Raw genomic sequence first — 10,680 nt, forward strand, 5'->3', positions numbered from 1 at the left:
AGGGCCGTGTATGATTGAGACACTTTTTTCAAAAAGCTTATTCCATAATAAAACATTGACCCAACTTCATTTATTTTCTAATCTATATTTACTATTAATAAAGTAATAGTCCTTAAACTGACAATTTTATTTTCAATATTTCAAAATCTCTTAATTTTATTTTCTTAAACTTAATTTTATCATTTTGTGCTAATCATTTTCCAATATTTGTCTTACTGCGATCTACAAAATAATCTGAAACAAAAAAATTTGACCAAAAGGCAAAAATGACATTTCTATTTACTGTTTTATAGTTTTATATTTGTATAAAACTCTATTGTGAACACGCATCATCGGCGTGTAGTTAGCATACAGTGATAGATTCATCTCTCTGTGAAGCATAACCGGTACACATCTAGTGACACAATGGTGCGTTGCTTTGTGCATGTTTGTGGAAATGCCTATGAGAAATTCAATATTTTTAAAACAATATTCAAACTCTGGAGTGTGAGTTTTTTTATGTCTGTACGTACTTATGTATATCTTTTCTCTTTAACAAAATACAGATGGCGTCTTCATTGGAGGAAGCAATGCCTGATCATGTTATGTTTATGAAGCTTGCTCTACAACAGGCAGGTGTTCGGTTATCAAAAAACGGATTTTTTTTTTTCGCGTGGTTCTAGAGGCTTTTTTAAGCAGTTGACACAGTGGGTATTTAAAGTTCTGATTTTGTATTTGAGTAGAAGCCTTTATTTGATCAACACACACACTTATGCGTTATCTAAAATACGTGAATTAAGTCAAACCAAAGATCAATGAATGAGTCAATTCTAATGCTCATCATGAATGCTTAGCTCTTGGGTTTAACGGTTCTTTTTCATTTTACTGAATCACTGATATACTTGAGTGCTTTGGGTGTGAAAATTATTGAACTATTGCCCAGATTATGGTAGTGTTTGGGAGATCTTTTAGGAAGCACTTCTCGGCTTTTCCTTAACAAATTTTCAAAGAATTGTGAAATTTTGTTAAGGAAAAGCTGAAAATTGCTTCCTAGAAGCTCTACCAAACACTACCTATCTTGACATGATTATGATTATTCCAACCTCTCCCTTGCCAGGCTAAGCTTGCCTTGGACAACCTTGAAGTACCAGTGGGGTAAGCTTCTTATGTTGTTGCTTCTTATGTTGTTCTCCGTTTAAACAATTTTTTTAAAAAAAAAATTTACCGTCATATTTCAGACAGGAAAGCAAATGCCAGTAACAATTGTAACCTAAATAGTAGTTGAAAATTCAGATAAACAATTCAAGGGGGAAAACAATTTTCTGATGTGATTCTTTATAATATCCATGATATAAGTCTCCATTGTGCCTTGTACCATAGGAATAGATTGACAAGATCGAGGCTTTTATTACGTGGCAGAAAATGGATTACCTAATTTTCATGTCATTCTCATTAAACTTCCATTGTCATTTAACAGTTGTGTTATAGTTGAAGATCAGGCTGTCATTGCCTCGGGGAGAAATCGGCCAACTGAGACAAGAAATGTATGATCTCGTATTTGAGATAATATCATCTCTCTTAATTTGTACTTGCTAAGTTTTACTTGGCTCGTATTTGTCCTTCATGTAATATGCATAAGATCATTATCACTTGTTATCTACAGGCCACTAGGCATGCGGAGATGGAAGCAATTGATAAGCTTCTTGAGCAGTGGCAGAAAAGTGGATTAACGAGGGAACAAATTTCTTTGAAATTGTCACAGTGCACCCTTTATGTTACATGTGAGCCATGCATAATGTGTGCAGCAGCTTTATCTATCATTGGTATGGCAAAACAAATACTTTGACATTTTTCTTGTTGCGATTAGTGGTGATCACTTTTGCTTGTCATCATATGACGGTCAATCAGGTATTAAAGAAGTATACTATGGGTGTGCAAATGATAAGTTTGGAGGTTGTGGATCGATATTGTCCTTGCACACTTGCAGCTCTGGAAAACATACAAGGTTTGATAACTTTTTTTCAATATTACGGCTTGTTTGTGGAAAAGCTTTAGTTTATGAAATCATATCCAGATGCTATTTTTGAAGGGATTTTGTATGATTATTTGTTGTATTACTATTTGGTGAATGCTGAATCATACTGTTCAACCTTTATGTCTCCTTTTGTTATGTTTGCCTGTATTGTATTTTGGTTATTGAAGTACACTACACATTTTCATTTATTTTGATGTGCTAGATGATTATTGCAGGGATTTATGACATCAAAATAATAATAGTATTAGTCAAGTCATTTACTGCTAAAACAAATTCATGTTAATTCTACTCGTGCCGAATTTGCAAATTTCTGGGATAATAACTCTTTGTGAAAATGTAGTTTCTGTGATATACTTGTTTTTTACTACATTCACGCCATGAATCAAGTGTAGGATTCCATAACTGAACACAAACATGTTTGAATTTACCTTTGTTATCATGTTTAGGTTTTCGCTTATCAGTTGGCAACATATGAGTAGAAGCTTCCTTGTCTTGTTTTTCTTTACCCGTTTATTTATTTTTATTTTTATTTTTTAATTTTTGACAGTGACGGAGGCTCAAAAAGGAAGGAATTTAAATGCACCGGAGGAATAATGGCATTAGAAGCTGTCAATCTTTTAAGAAACTTTTACGAACAAGGAAATCCCAATGGTATGTATATTTATAATTATAAGAGCCGGTGATGATTAGGAATTAATACTTCTCCTGTCCCATCTTGTTTAGACATCTCATTTGATGCCTCTCATTCTAAATAGCAAACTTCTTTCTTCAATTCCTTCTACTTAAATGCAATGATGTAGCACCACTTTCACAACCTTAACTTCTAAGGGAAAATGTTTTTTCAAACTTTTATCGAAGCGAAACTCCATATTTATTTCATTGCTATCAAAAGCGCAGAAGCCCGCTCTTTTAGTGCATTTGCCTATGCTTCAAACCACACGAGTTCCAGTAGCTTTCTTTACCAACATGGTACACACACACATATTCTTCTGTAGGGAGATAGATGATCATTAGCTTTCCCCCTCTCCATTTGAGGAATGCTAATCCCAGCATTCTGGTGCCATGATGAAATCATAGGTATTGTTCCACTTGGTGTGAAGCCAACATCGGTAGCAGAAGAACCATGTTATAAGCAAAAACTGTATGAATTATTTTGAGAAACAGCAAGATAATGGAAAATTTTACAGCATGTAGCATATGACTTTTCTGGCTTCCACGTCACCGAAGCCTGATGGTACTTTAATTCATTTTTTGGGCATTGCTATGTCCATAAATATTTTGACACCTCCCATAATGCAAGATGTAGGATAGGTACAAAACGCTCCTTTATCTGATTACTCTCGAACTGGTGAGGAAGACATTTGGCAATGGACTAACTATTGAATATTATAGTGGATGAGTAAACTGACATATTTTGCCCCCATATTTCCTCATCATACTTGTGTTGATGAAATGTATAAAACATATGAAAGAGATGTGAACTTTCTACGGCTACCTGCCACAACATTTCATTTCCATTTTGTAAACTTTTTTGCTTGTGGTTTACAAGTTCATTGGTTCTTAGGACAACACATGTGGTTTGCACTCTGAGTAAAAAGCATTCTTGGTCCTTGACTTTTTATCAATAACCTTTATAAATGCTAACCTTTATATTTAGTTGTGGTCATTTTATGATCTACTGATGATGGTCATACTTATTGCTCTAAAACATTTACTGTCATCTGAACTTGTTTTTGCTGATGCGACATTTGATAAAAACAAAAGGAATTTTGTCTCGTAAAAGTTTGTAAGAACATGCAGTATCTATTATTTCAGTTATTTGGCTTTAGACCTCAATTTCTGCACCATTGATGATTTTTGTTACATCAAAATTTATGGAGGACATATGATGCTTAAGTTCTCAGTTATTCAGTCTTAGGCCACAGTGCTTTTCGGCAGCATTGGCGCCCTTAGTAACTCCATTACCCGATTCTTTCATTTTGTCAACAGTTGGATTTTTTTAAACGAAATTGACTCTTTTCTCATGTTCTTTGACAACATGTTTCTTTTAACACGACTTAGCTCCGAAGCCTCATAGAAAACTGATGCAGCCACTGGACTAAAAAGTATAACTCTCCATCAAGTTTGGTCTTGTCTGCTACTGACAGAGGTACATATTTCTGCAATCTTGTCGTTATGCTGTTATTTCCTATCTATTTTATTTTGCTTTAATGCCCTCGCCTAAGGATGGTACATCATTTGATACTTTATGTTCTCTATACACGAATTACTGTTACAGATGGGCCTAGGCGAAAATAATTCATACTACTTCTATCTAAATTACTCTTTTTGGTTTTTGTACAGCTCTCTTCTATCTTTTCACTTTGAATAATGATTCGAAATTGCATTTGTGTCTGCACAACTAACCGTGTCACTGGCCCTACCAGGTACTTTGATCGAGAAAAATTGATTCGGCTCTAAAGTACCAAATTAAGGTGACACCTGGTTTATGCGTTTTGACAGACTTTGTCACTTGTTTGAGGGAGTGAAGGTTGAACCAGAATTGGAATTCTTGATTGCATCAATAATTCAATCGATTTGATTCTGGTTTTTGGGCATACTGAAACAGTTTTACAACTTTTATTTATTTTATCATTCGCGATCAATCGGATCATTTGTTGATGCTGCAAAAAACGATGTTTTTTTGAGTCTTGAGATTGCAAGAAATGTGGAAACTATCTGCTATTAGACACTTATTTTTTTTTTTTTGCTATTAGACTCTTGAGTAGTGAACTGATCTTGAGCCAATATGTTAACCTGTCAATGTCCACAACTTACTCAAAAATGTAGTAAACCCCGGCTGCGCATACCATACTACCAAAGGTTACCATACACATTTTAAACTGCGACTGTTATTTTATGTGAAGATTACATGATCTGCAGTTGAGATCCCCGTTGGCTGCAAAAAGGCATGAAATGGGTACAAGTTCAAAAGACTGTTCACGGTTGTGATGTAGAAATGACGGTGAACTATCATTTCGGCTGCAGTCCTGTGAGGTTCAATCTTAATTTGAGCGGATCATTTGTTGGTTTTTAGCTTTTTAGCTCAGATTGGAAATTTTGAGTTCTTGATAAAGGTACATATCTATTGCTTTATTTTATACATGCAAGCATTCCACTCCAATATTGGCCAAAACATTTTGGTGTATTAAATTTGATCAAAGAGTATACTCTATATATTGGAGCCCGTTGGTTCTCTTTTGCAAATCAGTGAATTTCACAGAACTTTAATGTAAAATTCTATTTCAAACCCAAATGCAACTGTCCAAATATACAACCCAGTGGAAAGGTTCGTAAAACAAAAGTTCAATCTTCAAGTTTCAGGCTATAGTTACAGATGACTAAAAAAAATAAGCTTTGGAGTTATCAAGATCAACAAAAATGGGGCCACACATACAGCCATTATTTCTATGTTGATCATGTAGAGGATGGGTTATCTTGTCCTCTGTTCTATTTTCAGATGTAACAGCTCTTAATTTACGCGAATAATACTCTTATCGGTTTTGTAATAATAATAATAATCATCATCATCATCTTGCTCATAAGTCAAATCTGCGTGTACATTTTTATGTAAACGTCGAAAAATTTGATTTTATTTTTGGTAGATAATAAAACATGAAACGAAATTCAGAAATTGAGTAAATCAAATAAATGTACAAATAAACAAATTTATCGTATTTTAACTCTTTCATTCAAGGAAAATCACCCTGGTAGTAATTTCTGTTTCTTGGTGTTCACATCAACCTTGATTATTTTTTTATTTTTTAAAAAATAAACCTTGGTAACTCAGCGATTCCTCAAGTATTAACTAAAACTATTCTTCCATATTTTTTATTTACATTTTTTATTTATTAAAAATCACATTTATCGGGTTAATTAAAAAATTAGATCGGTGCAACTCTGATTGGATCCATATAATATAGTCATGCATGGATAAATTTGACATTTTCATGCAAACCAGTTATTCAAAACAGAATGAAAATTTCCAATTATTGCCAATAATGACATCCAAAATCTACCAAATGTTGACAACAAGATTAGAGTGCAATAATATAGGCAAAAATATTTATTGTTTCATTTATTGGGAAAAACAGAGTTTTAAGAACAAGAGAGGAAAAACAAATCAACCCCTTTCTTTTATTTCTTCTCTTCTTCTCTCAATTATACAAGATTTGATTGGCTATGGATTCTGCATTTCTATAAATGGAAAGCTTTCGCAAGGCCTATGGGGCTCTTAAAGACTCCACAAAGATTGGTCTTGCAACGATCAAAAGTGACTTTAAGGTATGTTTCATGTTCCAAGCACATATGTATTTTTAGTTTCATTTTTGGCTACATTTTGTTTGGTTTTATTGTAAGGATTTGGACATTGCAATTATAAAGGCAACGAATCACGATGAATGTCCTCCGAAAGAACGACATGTTAGAAGTAATGGATGCCACATCTTTTTTTCTTTTTTTTTTTTGTTTCATCATTGTTCCATCATTCAATTTTCTTTACTTATTGGTATTTTCTCCATTCTCTTCCAGAAATACTTGTTGCAGTATCGGTATCGCGTCCTAGAGCCGACGTTGCCTATTGTATTTATGCACTGTCAAGAAGATTGGCAAAGACACGTAATTGGATTGTATGTGATGGTTCTCTATTTCATATGTTTCCATCAATGAGAAACCAAAGAGTCCTGCAAAACTTATAATTCTTGGGGGAATTGTTTATTTATTTTTCTTATCAAGATGATACAACTTCGGCTCATTTAATTTCAAATATTTAGCTATTTAGGCCATAAATCTTTCAAGAAACTGATAACAATGGTGCTTTTGAGCCCCTTTTCTTGATACAATGGGATCAGTGGATCGATCACACAATCATTGCTGTGGGCTAATTCGGCTACGTGCTGATACCTGAGTAAATTTCAGGTCGCGATAAAGACTTTGATTGTTTTCCATAGGACGTTAAGAGAGGCAGATCCAAGCTTCAGAGAGGAAATACTGCGCTACTCGCAGAGAAGAAATTTATTCCATGTTTCCAAGTTCAAGGATTTCTCAAGTATTTTAGGTAAATAATTAGTTTCTTAGTAGTTGTTCCATAATTTTACTTACTGTTTGATGCTTTGGATGATTCAAATGCAGCTTGGGATTGCTCGGTTTGGGTACGAACATACGGACTCTTTCTTGAGGAAAGACTCGAATGTTTCAGGACATTGAATTACGACGTAGAAACTGATGAGGTACCAAAATCAGTTGTTGCAGAATCCTATGTAAATAACATATTTTCGCATCCTTCTTCTACTACTCTACTTTCACTCTGAGTCTTGTACATTGGAACATATTTTTCCGAAAAATGAAGTGGTTTTTATTGTAGCAGTCATGTGGTAAGGTACAGATGATGAAGGACGGTGAACTATTGAGGAAGTTACCTGCATTGCAACAGCTTCTTCATCGTACAGTGGATTGCCAGGTAATAACATTGTCTCCACATACGATTGAGAAAAGAGTATAAGCCCATAAATGGACTGTTCTATCAACTTGGATAAGTCAATACTATTTTCGTGAAACGAGAATGAATGCGATATAATTATGAGCATTGAACGGAGTCTGGATTTTTAATAGTCCAGGATCATTGAACAATCTGGGATGGAATTATTTGTTTCTTGTTAAAAGTGAAAGAATCCAGAGTTCATATTTGGATTTGCAATGAATATCTATGAAGTTGCTGCATTAATTTTGGATTCAAGTATCTTATCTGCTGTAAAACTTGCAGCCTCAGGGAGTCGCGAGCCATAATTTTCTCGTCCAATATGCGGCGGCCCTGGTATATTCATACGATGTTTTCCATGATCCTATGAATCTGTCAGATTTTCATCCTTTAATCATTAAACAATGCAGGTTTTGAAAGAGAGCTTCAAAATTTACTGCACTATCAGCGATGGGATCACGAAACTTATTGCGAAGGTATATATCTTGTGTTACATTATCTTATATGTATTGTTCTCTCCGCGGAAATGAGTAATACTTTGTTCGTTCTTCAGTTTTTCAAAATGCCAAAGAACGACGCTATTCGAGTTCTTGATATTTACAGAAGATCTGCACATCATGTCAGTGTAACTTCCCAAGAATCCATGTCATTTTGCATATATTTAAAAATGGAGCTGGTCTTTATGTTGTTTCGTTTTTGTATTCTTGATCTTTCGTTTTGTTTAGACAGAACTTTTAGTAGATTTTTATAAATTCTGCAAAACTTTGGCTCTTGCTCGGACATCTCAGTTTCCGGTACTGAGACAGGTACATATTTTTCGGTCTCATTCGATGTAAAGACTAAGAAAACTTGTTCTGTCATGAGACATATGAATCACTTATTTCTCAAAATTTGTAGCTTCCACCGTCATTTCTTGAAACTATGGAGAAATATGTTAAGGAAGCACCTCTGTTACGTTCTGTACCGTCAAATAAACAACTGGTAAGAACATCAACTCATTCTAGGATGCTGTAAAGTTAGTAATCTAACTTTTGTGATTAAAATAGGAGTACCGAGTGACAGAAGCAGTACCACAGAAATCCAAAGGTATGGGTCGAGAAGAGATTAGACAAGGATTCGAGAACGACTTAAAGAAGCCTGAGTTTATAAATCATGAAATAGGAACTCCAACCTTAATATCTTCTAAGGAGCCCACTGATCTTATTGTAAGTTATACTTCCTCCATGTTTTCTCTATAAGATGACTGATATCAGAAACCGGCTCGCGGTCCGGCCGAGTCTGAGTAGGGGATACTTGCCTTTTTCTTTCTAACTGGGAAAAAAAATTTCAATTCATGTTGATGAAAATGTAAGTGTATATGGGTTCTCCCTTGAATGATACTTAATCTAAACATACTTCTTGTGTTGTATGAATCTTCTGCAGGCTTCGGACCGGTTAAATCCGAAAGCCGTGGCATTAGACCAAAGCAATGCATTGGCTCTTGCAATAATTGAATCAGGTACTCGAGACTAGAGCCCAAAAACTTCGACTGTTTGGTGGGAAACCTGCCAACCATTCTATATTTCTCACAAAACCAACATGGGATGTTTTTTTTTTCCTTCTTCTCAGACGATAATCCACGATCAGCCAATGATATGATCGAAACCGGATCCGGGTGGGAGTTGGCATTAGTCACAGCACCAAGCAACATGAACAGCACCCAAGCGACCGATTCTAGAATGGTTTGTTTTCCTTGTACTCGGATTGGAAACCGAAACATCTTAGTATCTGCTTGACCATTCGAACTCGATGTCGACAGGCTGGGGGATTCGACAAGCTTCTACTGGATAGCTTGTATGAAGACAACGTTGCACGGAGACAGATAGAGCTGCATCGTGCAGGATACAGTTCGTGCCAAGAATACGAGACAACTACACGAAACACACTGACTCGATACAACCCTTTTGACACATGGAACGACGTTGAACCTCGCGGTGACTTGCAGTCGTCAATGATGCCCCAACTTGATCAGCAAATGTTTTTTCATGATCAGGACAGTAGTAGGATGATGTTACCTTGGAATCCGTATGCGGCGTCGCAACAAACGAGGGATCCAAGTGCATTTGGTGGTCCGTTTATCGTTTCAAGTGGAATGGGAAATCATGCATTACTTTAGAGGCTTTGGTGATTGAGTTTTCCATTTCTGTTGTGCTGTGTTCTTTGATTCTTGGTGGGATGGTGGGTTAATGTTACTTATTTGGATTCTATAATCCTATAAATTAAGAAATTTCATGGTTCCTCACTTTGAATTTTTTATTTTTTGGGTACACATCCCGCTTATGATTATATATGAAATAATAATAAGGAAAAATTGCATATATCACCCCTGTGAAATTCCGTGTTCGCTGATAACTCCTTGTGAAATTTTTTTGAGCTAAAAACCCCTTGTGTTTCTGGATCGGTAGCACGTGCACCTCTCTTGCTGTGTTTTGTGGTTCATGCGCTGATAAATGCGAAAATGCAAGGGTTTTTTTTTTATAAATTTGGTCCAAAATACCCTTAAATCATACCCATTCAGTTCGGCCATTGAACTCGGTGGCTCACGCGCTGATAAATGCGAAAATGCAAGGGTTTTTTTTTATAAATTTGGTCCAAAATACCCTTAAATCATACCCATTCAGTTCGGCCATTGAACTCGTCACCTTCATCTTCTCCGATCACGTCTCCGTATTTTCGACGTTTCCTTGCTTGCTTTAGACTCCTCTTCACCTCCCCTACAAACCTCGACATTTTTCCCTTCATTTTTTTCCCGCAATATGTCGAGCTACAGCTCCAATCTTGCGTTGTTACTCACCACGAAGACGACTGTTTTTCCTTAATTTCCGACCAACTCCGACCACCAATCTTCCAAAGAAACCCTGATATATGACCCTCTTTTCCATATGAACAAAACACACACATCAATTTTCCCGATCCGTACTTCCTTTGGGAAGATAAGATATGGGCAATTTCGTCATTTTTATGGTAAAATTCTAAATGGTGTGCGTGTGCTATAAATGTGAAATCATAGGGAGTTATTAGCTCAAAAAAATTTCATAAGGGGTTATCAACGAACACGGAATTTCACATGGGTGATATATGCAATTTCCCCTAATAATAATATATTCACCTT

General features: G+C 35.6%; 2 protein-coding genes across 9 annotated transcripts; both read left to right on the forward strand.

Annotated features, from left to right (window-relative positions):
• Positions 1 to 221: 221 nt before the first annotated feature.
• On the forward strand, positions 222 to 5,160 carry LOC140891996 (tRNA-specific adenosine deaminase TAD2-like). Of its 2 annotated transcripts, none has more exons than XM_073300715.1 (9): positions 222 to 408; positions 546 to 611; positions 1,097 to 1,134; positions 1,457 to 1,523; positions 1,643 to 1,802; positions 1,888 to 1,984; positions 2,562 to 2,665; positions 4,076 to 4,163; positions 4,441 to 5,160. In XM_073300715.1, the coding sequence occupies exons 1-8, from the start codon at positions 406 to 408 to the stop codon at positions 4,114 to 4,116; spliced, it is 576 nt and encodes a 191-aa protein (XP_073156816.1). In that variant the 5' UTR covers positions 222 to 405; the 3' UTR covers positions 4,117 to 4,163; positions 4,441 to 5,160. The 2 variants fall into 2 exon arrangements, with proteins under 2 accessions (XP_073156816.1, XP_073156817.1); XM_073300716.1 differs by having other exon boundaries at positions 1,643 to 1,760.
• A 993-nt stretch (positions 5,161 to 6,153) lies between these two features.
• LOC140891037 (putative clathrin assembly protein At5g57200) lies at positions 6,154 to 9,806 on the forward strand. Of its 7 annotated transcripts, none has more exons than XM_073299259.1 (15): positions 6,154 to 6,337; positions 6,413 to 6,482; positions 6,584 to 6,681; positions 6,971 to 7,109; positions 7,184 to 7,311; positions 7,416 to 7,511; positions 7,815 to 7,865; positions 7,940 to 8,005; positions 8,083 to 8,148; positions 8,255 to 8,335; positions 8,427 to 8,510; positions 8,576 to 8,734; positions 8,952 to 9,027; positions 9,138 to 9,250; positions 9,328 to 9,806. In XM_073299259.1, the coding sequence occupies exons 1-15, from the start codon at positions 6,257 to 6,259 to the stop codon at positions 9,682 to 9,684; spliced, it is 1,665 nt and encodes a 554-aa protein (XP_073155360.1). In that variant the 5' UTR covers positions 6,154 to 6,256; the 3' UTR covers positions 9,685 to 9,806. The 7 variants fall into 7 exon arrangements, with proteins under 7 accessions (XP_073155360.1, XP_073155361.1, XP_073155364.1 ...); XM_073299260.1 differs by having other exon boundaries at positions 7,419 to 7,511; XM_073299263.1 differs by having other exon boundaries at positions 7,184 to 7,281.
• The last annotated feature ends 874 nt before the right edge of the window (positions 9,807 to 10,680 follow it).

Source organism: Henckelia pumila, chromosome 3 (genome assembly GCF_033568475.1).
Source record: "Henckelia pumila isolate YLH828 chromosome 3, ASM3356847v2, whole genome shotgun sequence".
Classification (NCBI taxonomy): domain Eukaryota; kingdom Viridiplantae; phylum Streptophyta; class Magnoliopsida; order Lamiales; family Gesneriaceae; genus Henckelia; species Henckelia pumila.